Source organism: Xyrauchen texanus, chromosome 22 (assembly GCF_025860055.1).
Source record: "Xyrauchen texanus isolate HMW12.3.18 chromosome 22, RBS_HiC_50CHRs, whole genome shotgun sequence".
In the NCBI taxonomy this organism is placed as follows: Eukaryota; Metazoa; Chordata; class Actinopteri; order Cypriniformes; family Catostomidae; genus Xyrauchen; species Xyrauchen texanus.
This window is the reverse complement of record NC_068297.1, coordinates 18290001-18312545: the sequence shown is the minus strand read 5'-3', so window position 1 is coordinate 18312545 and position 22545 is coordinate 18290001. Positions and strand designations below refer to the sequence as shown.

Below are 22545 nucleotides of genomic sequence, written 5' to 3'. Positions count from 1 at the left end.
GATGTCAAAGAGAAAAGCTTAAATTTATTTTAGCATAATTTGTCACTAATATGTATTTGAGATTTGCATACATGATTTATTGAGATTGGTTAAGAGAACAGTTAAATATGCAAGCATGTTTGTTGTACAGAGCTCCTGCATTATTGTTAGAAATACAAACAAACAAACTTCTATGGTCACCAGAAGGTGTTTATAGCTCAATTCTGACAGAGAAATGTCTAAGTGAGGTGTGTTTATCTCTGCTCTTTAGACCCTACCTGGCTCTCTACTAACCTGGGCATCCTCACCTGTATTGAGTGTTCAGGAATCCATCGCGAGCTCGGAGTACATCACTCACGAATTCAGTCTCTAACTCTTGACGTGCTTAGCACCTCTGAACTCTTGGTAAACACACATTCATGCACGTAAACTATTAAGTGGATCTCCCTTGAACTCGCATACTCTCTTTTGAAAGTCATTCATATGAACTGGAGGCCGTTGTTTATTTAATTTCATAAGCTATTGATGTCATGCCATTTACTGAAGTTATTCAGTTTCCATTACTCACCTTCTAACTGATCTTTGTCCAGTGTTTTTGTAAAAAAAAAAAAAAACATTTATCTTGAACTTCTAACCTACCCATAATACCCTGATAGTGATTCAGCAGTTTGTCACAAGTGACTTGTTTTTGGCTTCATCTGTTCATGTTTATGTGAACTTTTTATCCTCTGACAGAACAGCAGAAATATTCCTTAATCTAAGTGCATTCATGAATCTTATTTTGTTGCTAGTTTTGTCAAACTACAGCTCAAACGCGCCACTGAATATGTGATATTTGATATACAGCTTGCAGTGAGCATTGGAAATTCCAGATTTAATGACATCATGGAAGTCAACCTGACCAATGATTCAATCAAGCCCCTACCAAAGAGTGACATGTAAGTCCTGCTGCACAGTTCACACGTAAAGCTCCATTCATTATTAATATAAAAAATAAACCATCACTCAATTCTCTGTACGGCTTCATACTTAATGTGTTTGTGTGTCTTTCTCAGGACAGCCAGGAAGGAGTTTATTGTGGCAAAGTATGCTGAACACCGCTATGTTCTTCCAAAAGAACACTCTGAACTGTATTGTGTGTATGACACCGTTAGGAGTAAAGACCTCACATCACTGCTGCAGCTCTATGCAGAAGGAATGGACCTTTCGAAACCAGAAGCCACACCTGAAGGACAGGTAAGATACACACACTTTCTCTATGAAACAATGAGCGAATCCACTGCTACATACCCTTATGTCCTGTTCACACAAACAGCAGATTTATCACTAGAGATGACCAGGACTTTCGTTCCTTGTGAGCTTAGTCGCCACATAGCATATTTGCTCTATGCTCAAAGTTAAACTTGTCTTTGTCACATCGCTGGGCACGACCACATTGCATCACCAACAGTCCCTGTTGCTCATGACAAAAAGATTGCTGAATGTGTGAACACCCCTTTACATGTCATTACAGTCAAAAGGCACACCATTTATGAATATGTAAAGGTAATCAAATCTCTGAGCTTGGATACATCCTGTCAGGCTACACTTTAGACATGTCTTGAGATGCTTTAAAGATTTAGAGCTTTCAAATATGTATGTCTGTCATATGATACTTTGTATGGTTGAATTACATTTTCTTTCAATTTCTCCTTGATCAGTTCTGTTAGTTGTCATCTATCATAAATCATTCTCTCTCTCACTCTGTAATTCTGTATTTCCTCTCTTATTTCCATCTCTAATCAGATCTCGCCTCTTCTCTGCCCACTCAGGAAGTGAGCACATGGCGTGTAATTACTGCTTCAGTTGTGTTGTGTGTGTGTGTGGGTGAATGAGTGAAAGAGTTATTTGGCTTAAATCTCTATTATTCTAGGTCAGAAATGGACTATGATTCAGTAAGTGGCTGAGTCACAAACATATTGAAGAGAATTGTAGTATGGCAACTCGCAGCCTAATTCATTAATCTTCCCATCACTCTTTCTGCAGTGCAGTGTGATTTATTGGCATGATGAATAAACTGTACTTTTTTTCCTCAAAGCAGTAGCATGTTGGCAGCAGCATGTAGCTTCATCTCATTTTCACCCTGTGTCTCACAGGACCTTAAGGAGACCGCTCTTCACCTAGCTGTGCGACTGGCAGAGAAGACCTCTCTGGCTTTGGTGGACTTTTTGGCTCAAAACTGGTGAGATAAATGCTCAAATGTATTCACACTGTTAGGTTTTGGGACCATATTTGCTAACAGGTGTGACTCTTGAATTGTCCTGTTCATACAACATCTTACAGGAGATGTTGTATGGAAATTAACAAAAGCTGTGAACAATTAACTGAAGTCAATCCCCTTTTCTTGCGATAGCCTTGACTAACGCCTGTAACCATAGTGACAGTGACTTAAATATTAAAGATTGCATCTTTCATTAAACCAGAAAGTACTATCCCAACTAACAAAACGTTATTTAATAAACGAGTCCTGCTGTGTGAACACAGCCTTGGGATAACCGCATTCAATATACTATTTGAAGGATGTAAACAAAAACAAAGGATTTAGAATGCTATTGGCATGGGAGTATTTCCTGTATCATTACATATCCTTTAAATATGGCGGAGTTAACCTATTTTCTCAAAGAACATCAAAGTTTTACCTGAAGTGACTTATCCAGACATGTTGTTGATACTGATCTAAAGATTTGATGAAATTGTATCATAGTTTAGATTCTCACAATGATTTCCTCAGTGGAGATATCAGGAATGTTGGATCACTCCAATTATATGGGAATGGGTGAATGAGTCACAGTGTAAAGTGCTTTGAATACTGTTAAGGTTACAAAGGCACTATATAAGTGCAGACCATTTACCATTTATAATAAATGAAGCCATTCAATGAAGCTGTCTGTGGACAAGGTAAGAATAATTTTTTTGTGTTCAAGCAATAGAGATGTCACTTTTACCAAAGAATAGTCTTTGAAATGATCATCTGACCCGTGTGTGTGTGTGTGTGTGTGTGTGTGTGTGTGTGTGTGTGTGTGTGTGTGTGTGTGTGTGTGTGTGTGTGTGTGTGTGTGTGTGTGTGTCTCTCAGTGGCTGCCTGGAAAAGAAGACTGCAGAAGGAAACACAGCTTTGCATTACTGTGCACTATACAGCAAATCAGAGTGCCTGAAACTGCTGCTCAAAGCAAAAGCTGCCCTACACACAGGTATCACAATAATAACAGAAGAGCCTCATAATACAGCACAAATGATAAATGAACAATACTGTTGAAATGCCTAAATAGCTTTAGCTAACCTCGCACATCCACAGGGATTCAGGAAGGATCTCGACTTCATTTGTCTATTTATTAGTTCCATGTGTCCTGTTTTTGACCTGATCCATTGTTTTAACTGTCCTGTAGTGAACTCAGCGGGCGAGACTGCACTCGACATTGCCAAGAGACTGCAGCACACACAGTGTATTGAGCTGGTGAGCATTATTACAATAAAAACAGTTATTGACTTTGGCAGGAGTGTGTATGTACTGTATGTGAGCATGTGTTTGTGGAGATATTATCTTGATGTTGACTGAATAACATTTTTCCTGTTTAATATCCTGCAGTCTCGTATGACACAGTTTTCATGTAGAACTTCCTCTCACCTATCTATATAATAGTATCATTATCACATAAAGCAAACTGATTAGCTGTCATAAACATCACAAATGATGCTATATTAATAATGAAAAGGGCCAGGGATCATGGCCACACTATGAGGCTGACCTTTCACTAATTACAGTCCTAAAACAAAACCAAATCTAGAGCTGGATTTCAATATGAAATGATCTCCATGTGTCAGTACTTTTGTCTGCTCTCACTGATAGAACACTAGTGTGAAATAACAGTTTAGTCAAAACTGAGTCATTGAATTGGCCGTGTACTGTTTGTACATTTTGTGTGTGTGTGTGTGTGTGTGTGTGTGTGTGTGTGTGTGTGTGTGTGTGTGTGTGTGTGTGTGTGTGTGTGTGTTTAGCTGGAATTGGCCCACAGTGGGAAGTTTAACTGCCAGATCCACGTTGAATACACTTGGGAGACTCCACAGGACATGTATGACAGTGAAGATGATCTGGATGATAGGGTATGTAACATGTATATGCATATAAAACCGTGTTTGAAAGTTTGATGTAGATTAATGTGTTTTTTTTTTAAATGTTATAGCTATATAAAGGTTCATGAAAGTTTCTTGTGTAAGAAAAAGTGATTTTGATGTGCAGATAACCATTGAAACATGTCAGTTTTGAGTCTTAAGTGTTCTGCAGAATGATAATGTGTAATACCTATTTGTTTAGGTGAGTCCACATTCTAAGGGTTCACGGTCTCCGCTGCCACCTTCAGGCAGTAATGGGCACTTCTCGTCTGCTTGGAACTTAAACAAAAGCAGTCCAGCAAGGACCTATGAGAATATTGACTTCCTTTATCGTAATCCACCCAACAACAGTGCCCCCTCTGGTGGCATAATGCCACCTCCCCTGCCAGCTAAAGCAATACAGAGAGGTGAGGTATTTGTTTGGTAGCTTTTAAATTAGTTTTTGTACAAGTTTGTTTGGTTCCCACCATGGAGTTTGTTGGGTTCACACCTTTAAACTATGATGCTAATCAGAAAAGTTATAATAACTAGATAGTCTTTGAAGTAGCTATTGATAACCAAACATAAATCTCCTGATAAACAAAACGAATCAATGAAATTAAATTTTATGATATAGGCTCCGCTGTCTAAGTAGTTGATTTACAAACCCTGCAGATTTATTGCAGACAAATGGCAGCCAAAATAGGTCAAAGATCATTTCTGTCCCCACAGGTCAATCAGATCCTCAGATCTCGGTTTGCATTCCAGAGACCCACGCACCCCACCGCCAGCGTTCCCATCCTTCTGGATGCCTTCAGAGAACCTCCGCTGTGATGGAGTCTTCAGGACATGCACCTGCACGCGCTCTCAGTACTGGAGCAGCGAAAGGACAGAGACAGATGGTGTCCTGGGAGGGACAACCTTCCTCTGGGACGGAGAGCAAAAATCACTCCACCTCTCCACAGAGTCAGAGAGGGCCTGTCAGGTTACAAATTCAAAATCCATTTTGATCACTGTGGGAATATGCTATATTTTTGTTACAATGTTTTTACAAGTTTCCTTATTATTTTACCTTGAGGTTTTAATTATTTCATTTTGCACCCAGGTCAATATTGTACTAGCACAGCGCAGCTATTTGCACAGCAGTCTGTTGGAGCCAGACAATGTGACAGTCAACTTCAATAGCAGAAACAGACTTGGTTAAAATATGGAATTATAATTATCCAAATAGAAGCATATTGCATTTTACATTAGGGTGCAAATAGGCATGTGGGGTACAAAATAGTATACTATTTACATCATGGTGCATACATAGCCATTTGTACCATGGTGAAAAAAGAATACAACACTGAAAACACCCAAAAGTAAATAGTATATGTTATTATTTACATTGAGGTGCAAATAGCATCTTTACTTGTTTGCTTCCTTGAAAGCACTTTTCATCCCAAAATCTGTGCTGTTTTGGTATCTATGAAGCATGGTATAAAACACTTTATAATATGCAGCCAGATTCAACAAGAAATATATCAGAAATTAAAAAAGATTTTATTTATACTGTCATCTAGTGGTTAATAGAAAAAGAACAATAAAATTGTGTTATAAATTAACTGGTTATAATTTATAATATATACAGCAGCCTGGATCCCAATAAATACTTTAATGAATAGAAATTAATAAAATGTTTAAAGCCTAAGACAGTTTCCATAACATCCACTAAAGTCTTGATGTTTATGAGTAAATATTTTTTTTTAGTGTGCTTGTGTGTGGCTCAGCTGGGACAAAATGTTCTCCCGAGCTTCAGTAATGTTATGACAAAATGTTATGTCTCACAGGACCACAATGCTACAAACTACTTCATACAATACATACATAAAATACAGCAAGTGTTGTGCATTCATACATGCAACATGAGATTATACATAGTGCAAAAGGATACAAGATAATATATGTCAGTATTTTGATTAATCATTTTTCAAATATTGTTTTTGGATCTGCAGTTCAGATAAGACAACCTCATATCGGCGCACAAGCAGTGGGAGTCAGGGAAAGTGTTCGGTACCATCTCCAGGATGTGCAGGCAGTCAGGAGGAGCTGAACAGCTGTCCAGTGGGTGGAGCTCCCAACCCAGCCCCACCTCCAACTAATGCCAATGCCAGCATCAGTGCCACTGTGCCAATCCTATTGCCACCACCTCGCTCACGCAAAAACGCCATGGTAACAAGCCATGCAATGATCATTATCTTGTGCAATATAAAAACAAATGAACAAATGTCTTGCAAAAGAACTGTTTTGAGAATTAGGACTTCAGTGATATCTCTATCTGTTTACATATTTACATAATATGTATACCAATATTTTATGCAATTTGTTATTCCTTTATTTGTGGACACCCCTGCTAGCACATTCATTTTTGTGGGTGTCAGATTTCTTATAGGCAGAGACCCAAGAAGGTCAGAGCTTTAGTGGACTGCAGAGCGGTTGGTGAGGATCAGTTGGCTTTCTTTAAGAATGAGGTCATAGTAGTGATGGCAACTGATGACCCACACTGGTGGGTAAGTACACATGCACTAGAGCACACACTCTTTGACCCTGTTTACACCTGGTATTAAGATGTGTCTCAGGTGATTTGATCACAAGTTGTAAGGTGACACGCATCGCTGTTAACACTTGGCCAGTCATATGCATCTCATGTGACCTCATGTGTTCGGATTTCATAGGGAAGGGTCTCAGGAATGTGTACATCACTCATTATGTCAGTGTTACTGAATGATGGTAAAGTGCAAAAAAGTAACAAAAAAAAGAAATACAAATACAGCAAGAGAAAAATGAGCGTACCTTTCTCCCAAATATAGGTTGTTGTATTTTACGTCCTTATTAGGTGATGTGTGAGTCTAGTCAACTAAATGGTTCTGAGACAGCTCGTTGACACTGGAATTACTAGTCGGTCAATATTTTTCCTACTAGTCGGTCAATATTTTTCCTCATTCAAATATTCAACATTTTTACACATTTATGTTTGTCTTTGTTTTTAAAAGGATGCTTTTAAATTACTGTCATGTTTATGTTATATTTTATATTACATTTGAATTATAATTAATTATACAGTTACTACAAAAGAGGATATCTGGAGCAGATGAATACAGTTTCATTTCACTTCAGGCCTCATACTTTTTCCCCCTCTCACTTGTGCCATGCGCAGGAAAATGTCCTCTTGCTAGACAAGCAAACTAGCTATGGAAATCACTTCAGTGGTGGTGCGACAAGTGAATATCCAAAAAGTTGGCTTGCAATTCACTATGGATGTTTTCACATTTGAGTCTTGTTTAAATCTCTGCATGCTTGCTGGCTCAACTGACTCGAGTCTTTCACCTGACCATGTTGACGTTAATTTTGCTCATCAAAAAATTATGCTCTGAGTAAGTAGCCTAGAAAGTTACCATTTTAGGCAAGGTATGCCAGTTATTTTTTACCCTGCTGATTAAGAAGTCTATTTTCAACGATGTGCACACTGCTTAACTTGTTAAACTATCTTTTATTCTGTGCGCACATCATGTTTAGAACAATATTGTACATTAAGTTTATTGAACACTTCTCACAGGCCAATTCTTTTCTATCCTAACTATTATTGGTTAACGGTTCTCAAATTAGATCATAATGCATGTGAAATACACAACTTTTCAGTTTTGGCTTACCTGTTAATTATTTTCAAAAATGTCCTGACTGTTTTAATATGTTAAGTAACTTTTAATCTGCGAATGACATTTAAAAGCTATTAGGTTTGCTCTTATTGGTCCTGCACTGCCTTTTTGTTCTATTGTTTTCAGTAAATATGCTTATATTCACTAACGTTGATTCTGTTAATGCGTGTTATGTTCTATATTGAATGAACAATGATCATAATGTAAGGCATGCACGTGTCAGATAAATACCCCATTTCAGCAGAATTTTGTGTCTGATTTGGCTACTGGAATAGATGAAATATTTTAAATGGGTCGCATGAAATCACAATGTTTTTTGACCGTTTTCTGAGTTTTTTTTTTTTAGACTAGTCGACTAATCAACTCCAAAATTTAAATTTAAACGTCATTGAAATTAGTCCTTCAACACATCCCTACTCTGTATGTGGTTTTTGTGATCAGATCACCCCGTTTACATCTGTATTTAGTGCAGACCACTTAATCCCAGGGATAAACAAAGTCTTTCTGCTGATATGTAAATATAGCTGCACATATTTTCTGTTTATGGTGTTTGCCTATACCTGTCAATAAACTACCAATGTTTAAAATAAAAATGGGTTACAGTAGTTCCTCACTGATTTTGTAAACATTTACATTTCCTTCCCAGGTTGGCCATATAGAGGGAGAACCATCCAGAAGTGGCTCATTTCCAGTCAACTATGTACATCAAATAGGAGAATGAATCTCTATGAATGTTAACATCATACCAAGTGGACCAAGTCCACTTTAGAGTCGCTAGACCTAGAAGCTATAGAGATTGTATCTGGTATACGCTTAGAGCTGAAAAGTTCAAATACTGGAGTGGATTGGATGCAAAAAGCTGATCCACTGATCCATATCAGTGCTGTTCCTAATGTATTTCAGTTCTGTTTATCTGGATTGAAGGTTTTGGCAGGTATATTGTAAACGGCCCATGAATGACTGGACTTGAATAGGCAGAAAAGGGAAGTAGGCCATCCAGCTTTTGCTTGCATTTATGAAAGCCAAATGGAACCAGCTCTCGCTGGCTTTGTTTTTCAATTAAAAGCCAGCACTTGTTATTATTGATGCTGAAGTAAAATAATTTAGACTACATAGAAATTCAGATCATCGCAAGAAAAAAAGACAATCAGGCGCCCTTGGAGTTTTCCTGTCTGAGACTGTTGCCTAGACTGGGAGGCACTGAACTCATTTCTTAGTGCTCTGCCTGTGGTTGGTTCAATAGCTCAGTGTAATTGTGCTCTCTGGACATTGTTTTATACTGTCAGGTGTTATGAAATGCTATATAACCTTAATTTTGGCCAGACACTAGGTCCACCAGACTTTGAGTTAAAGACTGAGTAATGTATTCTGTTTTGTCTGGCTCTTGTGCACCGACGTCTCCTATTGCTGCTGATTCCCGGACATCCAGCCCTGCACTTAGAACTACGGCAATTCACAACATTCAGTGTGAAATACATCTCAAATCAATTTCCAGAATCCTCAACTAGAACACCAGAATATTATCTATCTGACCAAATATATTTTTTTTAGTCCTTGTTGTGCTTTAATTTGCCAAAAAGCCCAGAATTCAGTATTCTTAAGGCCTATATACTTCAGTTTTTAAAAAAGATTCAGAGCACATCAACTCGGAACAGTACAGTAGACAGACACTGTTCTGTCTTTCCATGCATAAAGACTGTAAAATAAAAATACAGTAACCCACAGCCAGTTTTACAGCTCATGTGCATGATTCTTATTTTATCTGCCTTGTTTTTGGGATAGTTCACCCAAAAATTTAAATTCCCTCATTTACTCACCGTCATGCCATCTCAGCTGTGTATGACTTTTATTTTTGCTGCTGAACACAAAGGAAGCTTTTTAAAAAACAATCTCTGCTCTGTAGGTCCGTACAATACAAGTGAATGGTTGCCAGAACGTTGAAGCTCCAAAAAGCACATAAAGGCAGCATAAAAGTAATCCATATAACTTTTTTAACTATGAATTTTCCTCCCTGCCCAGTAGGTGGCGATGGAATGATGCATGTGTGTCGCCAAAAACAAAAGCAGAAGAATGTGAAAGGGTAGATTTATAGAAAAAAAGGATATAAATGTTGATCTGTTTCTCGCCCACACCTGTCATAACACTTCTGATGATATGGATTTAACCACTGGAGTTTTATGGTGCTTTTTTGGACCTTCAATGTTCTGCCCATCATTCACTTGCATTCAATGGACCTACAGAGCTGGAATATGTTTCTAAAAATCTTCGTTTGTGTTCAGTAGAAAAAGAAAGTCATCCCCATCTGGGATGGCATGAGGGTGAGCAAATGATGAGATAATTTGAATTTTTTGGTGAACTATCCCTATAATGTTATGTGGCATAATAGTGCCAAAACTAAGTGTTTTTTCAGTGCCTGCACATATAAAATCTCAGATCAGATATTCAACAAAGAGCAAATACTTACATTGTATTTAATCCCTCTGTTAATTCTATAAAAACAACTTTTTAAGAATAACCACAAGTGCACTACATAAAGTGCCAATATTCAGTGATAGTCTGGAAAAGTCTCTGTCAGTTTTATATATGAAGAAATATAATTTTCTGTAATTCATGCCCTCATTTACTGTTTATTTATGCATTCTTCTCTGTCACTGTATTGTTGTCAGTCATCATCGTTATTATGGGGTCTCCTCTCCATACTGAGGTGGTTTTATGGAGCATTTGGCATGTGTCTAAAACCAGCAGACTCTGTATAAATGTTTGAGAGTACACAACAGATGTTTCCCCTCTGCCATCGCATTGACTATCTTTGAAGCATTATTTGGGCAGAGGTGAAAGTATGTACTGTTGGCACCAGAGGTCCAAAATGGTTCTGCTGACTTTGTGTTTTAGGAAAGCAAGAGGCAAATGGTAATGCTGCTTGTAAATAGTGCTTGTTGAACTCAGTTCTTTTGTAAACATGCATCACTGTTACTATATATTTTTACTGTTAAGAAATGCCTGTTCTGTTTTTTTTTTTTTTTTTTACATTTTGCTCGGCATCTAATATTTTTTTTTATAGAATGGAAAGTGACTATTAAAAGTTTCCAAGACATATGTAAAGTACTGTCTCGATTTGACATGCATTTCAGTATGCAAGTTAATCTGACTGTACCTCCTACATTGAATTAAAAAGCTAGTGTGAAATTGAAGATAGTAAGTAAATTCTACATTTGTACATAAAAGCTAGAACATTAATTTGAACATATTAGAATTAAATATTATGAGTGTTTGTTTATCTTTACAATGCATAATCATGTACCAGTCCTTAAGTAGAAAACATTGTCATATTTATTTGCTACTTTGTGTAAATTTCACAGGTAAATGACATTTTGTAAGTAAATTGTACTTTCAAACTTTTCGAAGCTGGTGTTTCCAGCATTGAATAATCAATAAGCTTGCATAGTTTCACTGTTTGCAAGTTGACTTAACACCATTTTTTTTTTTTATCATTGATTGTGTTATGTTTGGTAATCTCTTGTTTTGTGATATCTGAAGTTAATTTTCTACTTAAAATTACCCATTATTGATCTGTTTATTGTTACCATCATTGTGTTTTGTGTACCGAGTGTTCAGGTCTGCGATCATATATTTAACATCATTTACAGTAAGATGTCGTTGACTGATAGATTACATGCATTAAGCTTTCCTGTGGAAGGCTTCTGTGTGTTGTTATATGTACATGACTAAGTACTTTAAAAAGAACCAAAAGATCTAATCCAAGTTTTGGTGATAATGTAGCATAATGAGATATTTATAAGCAAATTTTCATAGGCCGGACATCTTTGGGAACACCAAAGTAGGTAAAAAATGTAGACCGCTCAAGGGTTAAAAAAAATTTAAAATTAAAATGCTATTTAAAAACAATTTCAAACACTATTACACTTTTTAAAAAGCATGAATTAATTCAGTGATATATTGCTTGAGTAAAAAGAATAAACAGAGAGTGAGTAAAATTGACTTGAAACAGAGTATTGCAAAGTAAACTTTAAAAGTAAAAGAATTGTGGATAGCATTTACTTGAAAATATGGTCTGTTATATTTAACTAGCAATTTTAGTGTGAAAATCTTAGATTTTTTCTTAAGTAAACCCTACTCTAAATTATTTTCTGTGTAGTCTCTTGACTTTGATTCAAATCCAAGTCTAAACCTTTGCATTTACTGTAAACCTATAAGTTTATTACAACATTTTTTTTTAAAGATCTTGCATTAAGTTTTTATCAGGAGAAATGAGAAAAGGGTCTTATTCTAGAATATATATAAGCCCCATACAATCCACACACATTCACACAGGCTATCCTCATTCTTCTGCAAAATTGTTCAAATCCCTAGATTAAGAGAGTAGCATCTTTTGCAAACAGATTATGCACACACAAATCCATGGAGATGTATGTGTGTCCATATTAGTACGTTTTACTGAGAGTGCCTCACTTCCAACAGCGTCAGTCCTCCACATGGGATGAGCCTAATGAATGGTTGCCAGCACTCAAGTTGTTTACGGATTGAGAATCGTTAGCTCTTAGTGTCCGACTGAGCTGTTGCATAATTGACAGGTCTTACATCACTGGGCAGGGGGTCCGAACGAAATGATGCTATAAGTCTCAGGTTCAACAGAAGCTTTGAAACAGATATACACAGTGATGATCCACAGGCTAAACTTGTTTCATACAAACTTCATTTACTTACAGGAGGCCTTTTTAACTGTACTAATGGCAATTTAGCAATAATGGAGATAAAATACCCTTGGTGCTTGCTAAGGAGAAAGTACTTGTACTATGTTATTGATATTGTGCTTTATATTTAGATAAATGTGTCTGCCCCTTTGAAATCAAACTGGTTTGCATTATGGTATGGGAAATGAAATATGTGAGATATCCTTAGATTTTTGACAGTAAATCATGGCTGACTTTAAGTAAAGTACGCAAACCATAAATTTCCTTTCTCAGAAGTTTAATTACCAATATTATACACCAATATACAATATTTTATAGGTCATCTGAGAACTCAACACTTAGATTTCATAATTTATTTGTATGAAGAATCACCACGGGGAAGCTTTTCACTGGACTAAGCTCAGCCATAAGATCAGGGTTATTCTAGGTCAAGGTTTTTCTAGTGTCATAGCTTTTGCCATTATGTTTAATACATATGTTGTTGTTGTGACATGACATCTTGCATAATAAGTGCTTATACTAATCTGTGTGTACATTGCAAATGAAGTAACAAATGGATGCTCTTTTGCTCTCTATAGCCTTAATCTTAAATCCCCGATGTTGTGTGTTCAGAATAAATTCTGCTGGTGTTCAGAACCAATATTTATGAGTATTGTGAAGTGTCTGAAGAGCGTATCAGATTTAGAATTCACCCCAAAAAAAGGCCAGAAATTCTGTTTTAAATTTTTTTAGATTGCTGTCTTGTTTTTTAAATATTGAGAAAAACAATTCTTAATCAGTATTGTTGTCTTATTTTTCAATAAAATGTCTAAATGTCCTTAAAACAAGATATACTTGAGAACCAACATTTCTAAGACTTTAGTAAAACTTAAGACACCACGACTAGAATATATCTTGAGATAGGTTTACCATATGCCTTTGGCATGTTAAAAAAAAATAAAACATTTGCTTAATTTGCTTATGTGTAAAACAAAAAAAATAACTATTTGACAATGGGGTAAGAAAAATTATTTAAGATATATTATCTGAAAACCAGTCTTAATATCTAATGCAGTTAGATACTTGCTTCCCAAGTAAATGTAGACTGTTCCAATACATCAACTGGGGAGTTTTGAGGTAATGTAAGTGTGTCTGCACCCTGGTCATAATGAGAGACAGACTGTACAGTTGAAGTCAGAAGTTTACACACACTTAGGTTGAAGTCATTTAAACAAATTTTTAACCATTCCACAGATTTAATATTAGCAAACTATAGTGTTGGCAAGTCATTTAGGACTCAATTTAGTAATTGTTCCAACAATTGTTTACATACAGATAGTTTCACTTTTAATTGACAATAACACAGTTGCAGTGGGTCAGTTTACATACACAAAGTTAACTACCTTTAAGCAGCTTGGAAAATTCTAGAAAATGATGTCAAGCCTTTAGACAATTAGCTTATGATAGGAGGTGTACTGAATTAGAGGTGTACCTGTGGATGTATTTTAAGGCCTACCTTCGAACTCAGTGCCTCTTTGCTTGACATTATGGGAAAATCAAAAGAAATCAGCCAAGACCTCTGAAAAACAAATCGTGGACCTTCGCAAGTCTGGTTCATCCTTGGGAGCAATTTCCAAATGCCTGAAGGTACCATGTTCATCTGTACAAGAAATAACCACCATGGGACCACGCAGCCATCATACCACTCAGGAAAGAGATGCATTCTAGAGATGAACGTAGTTTGGTGCAAAAAGTGCAAATCAGTCAACAGCAAAGGACCTTGTGAAGATGCTGGAGGAAACAGGTAGACAAGTATCTATATCCAAAACAAGTCCTATTTCGACATAATCTGAAAGGATGCTCAGCAAGGAAGAAGCCGCTGCTCCAAAACCATCATGAAAAAACCAGACTACAGTTTGCAAGTGCACATAGGGATAACGATCTTACTTTTTGGTGAAATGTCCTCTGAACTAATGAAACAAAAATTGAACTGTTTGGCCATAATGACCATCATTACCTCTCCGGGAACCAGCACCTTATCGTGGTGGAGAGGTTTTTGTGCCCTTATGATCCTGAGGGCTATGTTGTCTGGAGCCAGGTGCTCCTGGTAGGGTTTCCCAAGGCAAAGTGGTCTCAGGTGAGGGGCTAGACTAAGAATGGTTCACAAAGACTCCATGGATAAAACGGCAAGAGGAGGAGTTACCCTGCCCGGAGGAAGCCCGGGGCCCCCGTCTGGAGCCAGGCCCAGATGGAGGGCTCGTCGGCGAGCGCCTGGTGGCCGGGCTTGTCACGCAGCCCAGCCGGGCACAGCCCGTAGAAGCGACGTGAAACCCCCCTCTACATCCCTTGGGCCCACCACCCATTGGAGAAACCGCAGGAGTCAGGTGCGCTGCCATATGGGTGGCAGTGAAGGCCGTGGGCCTCGACGGACTAGACCCGGGCAGCAAAGGCTAGCTCTAGGGATGTGGAATGTCACCTCACTGGGGGGGAAGGAGCATTACCGGTTGGATCTGGTGGGGCTTACTTCGATGCACAGTTTTGGCTCTGGATCCGTACTCCTGGATAGGGGATGGACTCTATTGCTCTCTGGAGTTTCCCAGGGTGTGAGGCGACGGGCGGGTGTGGGGATACTCACGAGCCCCCGGCTGAGCGAAACTACGTTGGAGTTTACCCCGGTGGACGAGAGGGTCGCCTCCCTACGCCTACGGGTTGTGGGGGGGAAACCTCTGACTGTTGTCTGTGCATATGCACCGAACAGCAGTTCAGAGTATTCGGCCTTTTTGGAGACCCTGAATGGAGTCCTGAATAGGGCCCCAGTAGGGGACTCCATAGTGATGCTGAGTGACTTCAACGCACACATGGGAAATGACAGCTACACCTGGAAAGGCGTGATAGGGAGGAACGGCCTCCCAGATCTGAACTCAAGTGGATGTTTGTTATTAGACTTCTGTGCTAGTCATGGATTATCTATAACAAACACCATGTTCGAACATAAGGATGCTCATTAGTGTACGTGGTACCAGAGCACCCTAGGCCGAAGGTCGATGATAGATTTTGTAATAGTGTCGTCGGATCTGAGGCCATATGTTTTGGACACTCGGTTGAAGAGAGGGGCAGAGCTGTCAACCGATCACAATCTGGTGGTGAGTTGGGTCAGGGGGTGGGGAAAGACTCTGGACAGACCTGGGAAGCCCAAGCGAGTAGTGCGGGTGAACTGGGAACGTTTGGAGGAGGTCCCTGTCTGCGAGATCTTCAACTCACACCTCCGGCACAGCTTTTCAGGCACCCTTGGACCGGAGTGGGAAATGTTCAAAGCTTCCATTGTCGAAGCCACAGTGGAGAGCTGCGGCCTCAAGGTTTTAAGTGCCGCAAGGGGTGGTAACCCTCGAACACCGTGGTGGACACTGGTGGACAGGGAAGCCGTCCGACTGAAGAAAGAGGCCTTCCAGGATTTGTTGTCCCGGAGGTCTCCGGAGGCACTTGCAAGGTACCGACAGGCCCGAAGGGCTGCGGCCTCGGCCGTGAGGGAGGCAAAGCAGTGGGTGTGAGAAAAGTTCAGAGAAGCCATGGAGAAGGACTTTCGGTCCCACCAATGTGCTTCTGGAAAACCGTCCGCCATCTTAGGAGGGGGAAACAGGGAACCATCCAAGCTGTATACAGCAAAGATGGGATGCTGTTGACCTCAACCGAGGATGTTATTGGGCGGTAAAAAGGGGGATCAGAGAGTGTGTGCCAACTACAGGGGTATCACACTTCTCAGCCTCCCTGGTAAAGTTTACTCCAAGGTGCTGGAAAGGAGGGTTCAGCCGATTGTCGAAGCTCGGATTGAAGAGGAACAATGCGTTTTTTTGTCCTGGCTGTGGAACGACGGACCAGATCTTTACTCTCGCAAGGATCCTGGAGGGGGCCTGGGAGTATGCCCATCTGCTCTACATTTGTTTTGTGGATCTGGAGAAGGCGTATGACCGGGTCCTCCGGGAGAGACTGTGGGAGTTGCTGCGGGAGTACAGGGTGAGGGGGTCCCTTCTTAGTGCGATCCAATCCCTGTACGTCCGAAGCGAGAGCTATGTCCGGGTCCTCGGCACGAAGTCGAGTTCATTCCATGCTTGGTCACCGCCAAGGCTGCGCTTTGTCACCAATCCTGTTTGTGATATTCATGGAAAGGATATCGAGGCGTAGTCGGGGTGGGGAAGGTGTGCGGTTGGGTGGGCTGGGGATCTCATCGCTGCTTTTTGCAGATGATGTTGTCTTCATGTCATCATCGGTCCGTGACCTTCAGCTCTCACTGGATCGCATGGCAGTCGAGTGTGAAGCGGCTGGGATGAAGATTAGCACCTCTAAATCTGAGGCCATGGTTCTCACCAGGAAACCAATAGAGTGCGTACTCCAGGTAGGGAAGGGAAGGAGGTTTTGCCCCAAGTGAAGGAGTTCAAGTACCTCTGGGTCTTGTTCATGAGTGAGGGGACAATCGAGCGGGAGGTTGGCTGGAGAATCGGGGCAGCGGGGGCGGTATTGCACTCGCTCTATCGCACCGTTGTCACGAAAAGAGAGCTGAGCCGGAAGGCAAAGCTCTCGATCTACCGGTCAATTTTTGTTCCTACCCTCACCTATGGTCATGAAGGCTGGGTCATGACCGAAAGGACTAGGTCGCGAGTACAAGCGGCCGAAATGGGCTTCCTCAGAAGGGTGGCGGGCTTCTCCCTTAGAGATAGGGTGAGGAGCTCAGTCATCCGTGAGGAGCTCAGAGTGGAGCCGCTGCTCCTTTGCGTCGAAAGGAGTCAGTTGAGGTGGTTTGGGCATCTGGTAAGGATGCCCCCTGGCCGCCTCCCTAGGGAGGTGTTTCAGGCACGTCCAGCTGGGAGGAGGCCTCGGGGAAGACCCAGGATTAGGTGGAGAGATTACATCTTCACACTGGCCTGGGAATGCCTCGAGCCCCCCAGTCAGAGCTGGTTAATGTGGCTCGGGATAGGGAAGTTCGGGGCCCCCTGCTGGTGCAGCTGTCCCCGTGACCCGACTTCGGATAAGCGGTTGAAGATGGATGGATGGATGGATGACCATCGTTACGTCCCTTTTCTTTTTTTGATGAGTCAATCTATAATATCATGTAACACTCATTGAGTTTTTCCTGGTATATTTTCCCCTTAAATGGATAGTTCACCCAAAAAAGATAATTCTTTTACTCACTTTCGTGCCATCCCAGAACAAAAATGTTGATTTTTAGAAGAATATCTCAACTCTGTTGGCCCAAACAATCAAGTAAATAGGTGCCAAAATTGTGATGCTCCAAAAAGCACATAGAAGGCTATAGGGCATTGGAACTGATTTCAGCAGAATTTGTTGTTCTATGCTATGCTTGATCAAGATTTCCTTCAGGCCAGTTGACCTATCAGATTCTGCTGAGAGATTGACTGTTTGAAATAGACCCAGCCATATTAGTTTCTCTCTCTTTGATATTAGATCAGCATTTTACACATTCAAATTGGCTCATTAAAAGGTATGTGAAAATGTTTCTAATGTTCAATATTTAAGACCAAAGTGATTGAATGTATTATCAATAAATGCACTGAAACATATGGAATTGTTTTCATGTCAGCTTTCTTTTTCTTTTAGCAAACTGAACAAATTATGCAGCAAAAATTCAGTGAGATGCTTCTGCATACATTCTTTTAGACAAGAAACAAGGTATTTTGGAACTGTTGAATCTTGCTCTGTGAAACAAAAGTTTACATAACAGTAATTACAGAATAGGACATTTTTTAAAGACAAAGCCAAAATGTAGTTTCATCTTGAATAAAACTTTGCTAAGCACATTAAATACATGATTTCAAAGTGTGATACATTCTTATAGTGTTCAGAAGCATTTAAACGAATATAGTCAAAGCTTAAATTTAAAGTTAAAAGAGTCTGTAAACCCTACTAAATGAATTTTTTCAGAACAGAAATACAAGCTTAATAGTTAAGAGCAGTAAGATGTACATTAGCAAGGAGAATGTTATATTACAACTGAAAGAACAAATAATGAATCAGCTTATATAAATAAGTAAATGCAACAAAACTAAGCAGGACACACAAAACTGTTTACAAAGATTTATACATTTAGAGTCTCATGATGAAACCCCATAGGATGACCTCATGAGACATGGACACAAAGGACAGACTTTACATTCATCCTGCGAGTGGGCACAAAAAGATCTTTGGAAAAGCATTTTTTTTTTTAATACCAGTCTTAGCAAAACTCATAAAAGGTGCAGTGCAAATATCAGCACTTAAGAGTGACTCAGGCTGAAGTGTCCTTTACAATAGAGTGTAAATGAACCCCATATGTACAATAAAGGAGATAAATAAGGCATTTGATAAATATGCAACTCTATATAGCTTTTTGAGACTAGTAATAAATGCCTGTGAGAAACACGTTTATACAAACTAAAGACCCTTCCAAAACTTTACCATGGTAACTGACAATGATTGGTGTTAAATTGGGCTAACTTACTACTAGCCACCTTGTCATAAAAAGAAAAAGAAATTAAAGCATGTGACACTGTTTAAAGGAGAGTCCATGTTAAGCTATAATGGTAGTTATCGTAGTAATGACAGTATTTGGGCAGAATCTATGGTAATCAATGGTAAATCTTTGCAGGGGAGCTCATTAGATTTCCAGTGAAGCAGCCTATATTTTTTATAAAAACGGTTTATTACCCACTTCAGAGGCTTTCAACAATATTTAGAACATGCAGTTTAATTTGTGGTTGATATGTAGCTAAAGAACGTGGCAGGGATATTCATTGTCTTTGGGACTTTAAAGCAGCCATTCGTGTGTCCTAAATCTGCTATAATCTACAGCTGCCTAAATCAAATCCCTCCCAAAAATGAGGGAGATCCACGCAACCAAAGTCACCCAGGTGCTCTTTCATTGAAAGACTGTAAGTAGCCCTTGGATTCAGAATCAGTCACCTCTGCTGTGTTTCTTCAATGCCTCGTCGATATAAAAGAATGAAAGATTGCAGTCTGCAGGCATCCTGCCCCCTCATATCTCCTGACATAAATGCAACGGCATTACACGCACAGACACGCGTGGGTGTCACACAGAGCTGCAAAGACAAAAAAGCACCAGGCAGGCAGTAGCATATATAGAATACAGTAGTATACTGCAGACCTTACTACAGGAAAACATTTTATAACTATGGAAAACAAAGATGTACATATTGCATAATATAATGCAACGATTAAATGTTTTTTCGGATATGATGCAGCAAGTAGAACGACTGTCTAGGTTACACAATGAAGCAAGAAGTCAACAGATTGCAGGCTACATTCTCCGTGGTGATGTACAGTCCTGCTGGCCTACTCCATGGTACTGCATAAATCTATCTGCCCTAGGTAAGGTTATTCTGTTCACTGAAGACCTACAAGTCTAGCCAGATCACATCACTTCTTTCAGAATCTTCCAGCCTTAACCGGTTCAAGCCAAGAATAGAACTCCCCTGTGCTTTCCTGAGGTCCCAAAACACACTTCACCATTCAAATGAGGCTAAGCTGGAGCTGTTTGGTCTAAGAGAAAGAGGAAAAGCAGAGAAGACTGGACGTTTCCATCAGAACACTGTTGCCTTAGAAAACATCCAATTCATTATTAAATATGCTAAATTTTAACTGAAGCTGAAAAAGTTATAGCAACCAGTATGTTACCTGTTATTTGCCATTCCATTGTCCATTTCCGCTTATTATCAAGTGAGTGATATTATGTTAAAGGAATAGTTAATCAAAAACTAAAACTAGTGGATGAGTAAATGATGAGAGAAATCTTTAAATCTTTCTTAAGATTGCTAAACGTCCTGCAGACCCAGTGAAAACCCAGTGCATATACTATCTAGGTTCATGTTACACTGCAAAAGGCATTCTTATTAGTGTATAGTCAAACTTACTAGCAATGTGAATTAAATCATACAGCAAGAAGCTCAAAATGTCCTCCACCTTTCATTCATGAGCCGTAATTTTGGATGATCTGTTGATTTGAAAATACATTCTGAAGGAAATGAAATCAAGGTCAAGGTTGCTAGGCGACAGGGAATGAGAGAAGTCACAGATGGAATGTTTATATAGAGAGAGAGTGATCTCCACTCCTTTCTTCCCTCAAAAGGGGGCATCTGGGCACTCAAATGAGAGGAATAAAGCATGTGCATACCTCCTGACAAATCCCACTTTTCTCAGACCCCTACAGGTCCTACAATCATAGGGATGATCCTTGAGCCCATTGGCCCTTTAGTAAGACAAGTGGAAAGGTTCTAAGAAAGTCTGACAAACAAAACACTCTATTTTTGCTCACCTTACTGCAGCAGGAGGAGGATGTAAATGCAAAAACCTTTTTTAATTTTCCTTCTGTGGAACAATCACAGGGAACTAAACCTGAGTGACTTTCTCTGGAGCTATAGCACCCTTCTCTCTGTTCTTTGTCATTCACATATTATCGCAGACACTGCACCACTAAGCAACCTTATAAACAAGTGTAGCACATGCACAGAGCTCTAGGTCAGTCAAAACAGCAAATCTCCAGTGTCTCATAGTCAAGCAGCAAAAATGAGGCATGCACCATTTCGATGGGCTGCCTTTCGGTTTAAATGGAGCACCATTTAAGTTTCCAGTTAACAATATTTACAGATAAAGAAAACATTTAGAGCATTTCCTATCAAACAGCAATAATGACCCTTTGACATCCTTAGTTCTGAAGAGAGTGATGCCATGGTGACACATTTTGCTATTTGAGTTTGACCGGCCAAGGGAGGCACGTTCTCAGTCCCAGCATGGAGGCGAAGACAATAGTGGGCCTGTGCCGTTTAAACCGCAATCCTTTTTTCAACCGCTTTCCATTCTCTGCCACATACAGCTCGCCCTGTTGGGCAGCAGTGGTGATGCGTGCCACCAACTCTCCGTGTTCCACAGCCTCCTGCTCGGAGCGGACAAACACCTCCCTGAGCTCCTCCAGTCGTCTCTCCGTCTCCCTGATGACGCGCTGCCTCTCCTCCACCTCCAGAAGGCGTCGGCGAGCAGCCTCAAACTCCGTACTCGAGCTGGGGGTTACCAGCTTTGAGGAGGGGGCAGTGACAGCTGTAGAGTGGGGCTCAGAGCCCATCTGTCCAGCAGGGACTCTCCGAAAATCCCCCATGGAGATAGATCTCCGTTGAGAAGGTGACGGTAGGATGAGGTTAGTTGAAGAAGAAGAGGGATGGATCTCCATAGCAGATGGGAGAGAAGATTCCTGATGTATGCTGGTCTCTGCATCACTGTCAGAGTTCTCATCCTCAAGCTGGTGCTTCATGTTTGCGCACTGTTGCTGTTGTTGATTTTTGTCCAAATGTGTTGTGCTCATGGTGTTATGCTGGTCTCCTCTGTCAAGGTAGAGAGAGCTGGAGTGCCGTGTTGCTGCCTCTGAGATGCTCCATTCATTAATAAGATACCAGCGCTGTTACCTCACACTGGAGGAGACTCGTCACACTCTATTGGACAAAGGGATGCTGACTTCGCCACAGCGGATTGGATGCTCGGCTCCCGCCCACTCATCATCCCCTCTCTTCCTCTTTTTTCCCTCTCCCTCTCTTTCACTCTCTTCCTTCCCTACAGAGGTTTACATCAGCTCGGGCAATGACAATAAGCCAAAAAGTGGGTATATTTTTCAACATCTCTCTCTTCCCTACTTACCACTTTCTCTTTTTCCTCATCCCCTGGTCCCTCCCTTTGTTGCCCTTAGCAACAGAGCCAGATATCAGATGGTTTGTGGGAAGTCTTTGAGCAGAATTAACAGTGTCCCCTCCCCCCACAATACACACACTTCTTTCTTTTTTCTTTGAAGTTATCCAATCATTCTGCATCTCTCTGCCTCACACTCTTTTCCTCTCACGCAAAAAAGCTAGATATGTTAGATCATTCTCAAATAAAAATTCGATGATCTGCTGTTGCCAAGCAACAGACCTTGGCACTTATAAAATTAGCAGCATATTCTAGATTTCAAATAACATTAAATAAGATGTTTATGGGGGAAACAATTCACAGGCTCTCAA

The 22545-nt window shown here is 40.0% G+C and overlaps 2 protein-coding genes across 3 annotated transcripts in view; one reads left to right on the top strand and one right to left on the bottom strand.

The window, feature by feature from the left end:
- The window catches only part of LOC127662518 (arf-GAP with SH3 domain, ANK repeat and PH domain-containing protein 1-like), a 44314-nt gene extending 31087 nt beyond the window's left edge, over positions 1-13227 (top strand). Inside the window, exons 15-26 of one of the 2 annotated variants that reach the window (XM_052153734.1) lie at positions 251-384; positions 826-917; positions 1035-1215; positions 2115-2200; positions 3094-3209; positions 3405-3472; positions 4015-4119; positions 4331-4535; positions 4876-5092; positions 6105-6321; positions 6531-6659; positions 8452-13227. In XM_052153734.1, the coding sequence (XP_052009694.1) occupies positions 251-384; positions 826-917; positions 1035-1215; positions 2115-2200; positions 3094-3209; positions 3405-3472; positions 4015-4119; positions 4331-4535; positions 4876-5092; positions 6105-6321; positions 6531-6659; positions 8452-8526 (1625 nt within the window). In that variant the 3' untranslated portion in view covers positions 8527-13227. Of the gene's footprint in view, positions 1-250; positions 385-825; positions 918-1034; positions 1216-2114; positions 2201-3093; positions 3210-3404; positions 3473-4014; positions 4120-4330; positions 4536-4839; positions 5093-6104; positions 6322-6530; positions 6660-8451 lie in introns of both variants that reach the window. The other variant, XM_052153733.1, reaches the window with a different exon arrangement.
- A 4867-nt stretch (positions 13228-18094) lies between these two features.
- LOC127662811 (uncharacterized) lies at positions 18095-21915 on the bottom strand. Its single transcript, XM_052154168.1, has one exon. It carries the CDS (start codon positions 21855-21857, stop codon positions 21246-21248), a length of 612 nt encoding a protein of 203 aa, XP_052010128.1. The 5' UTR covers positions 21858-21915; the 3' UTR covers positions 18095-21245.
- Positions 21916-22545: the final 630 nt, after the last annotated feature.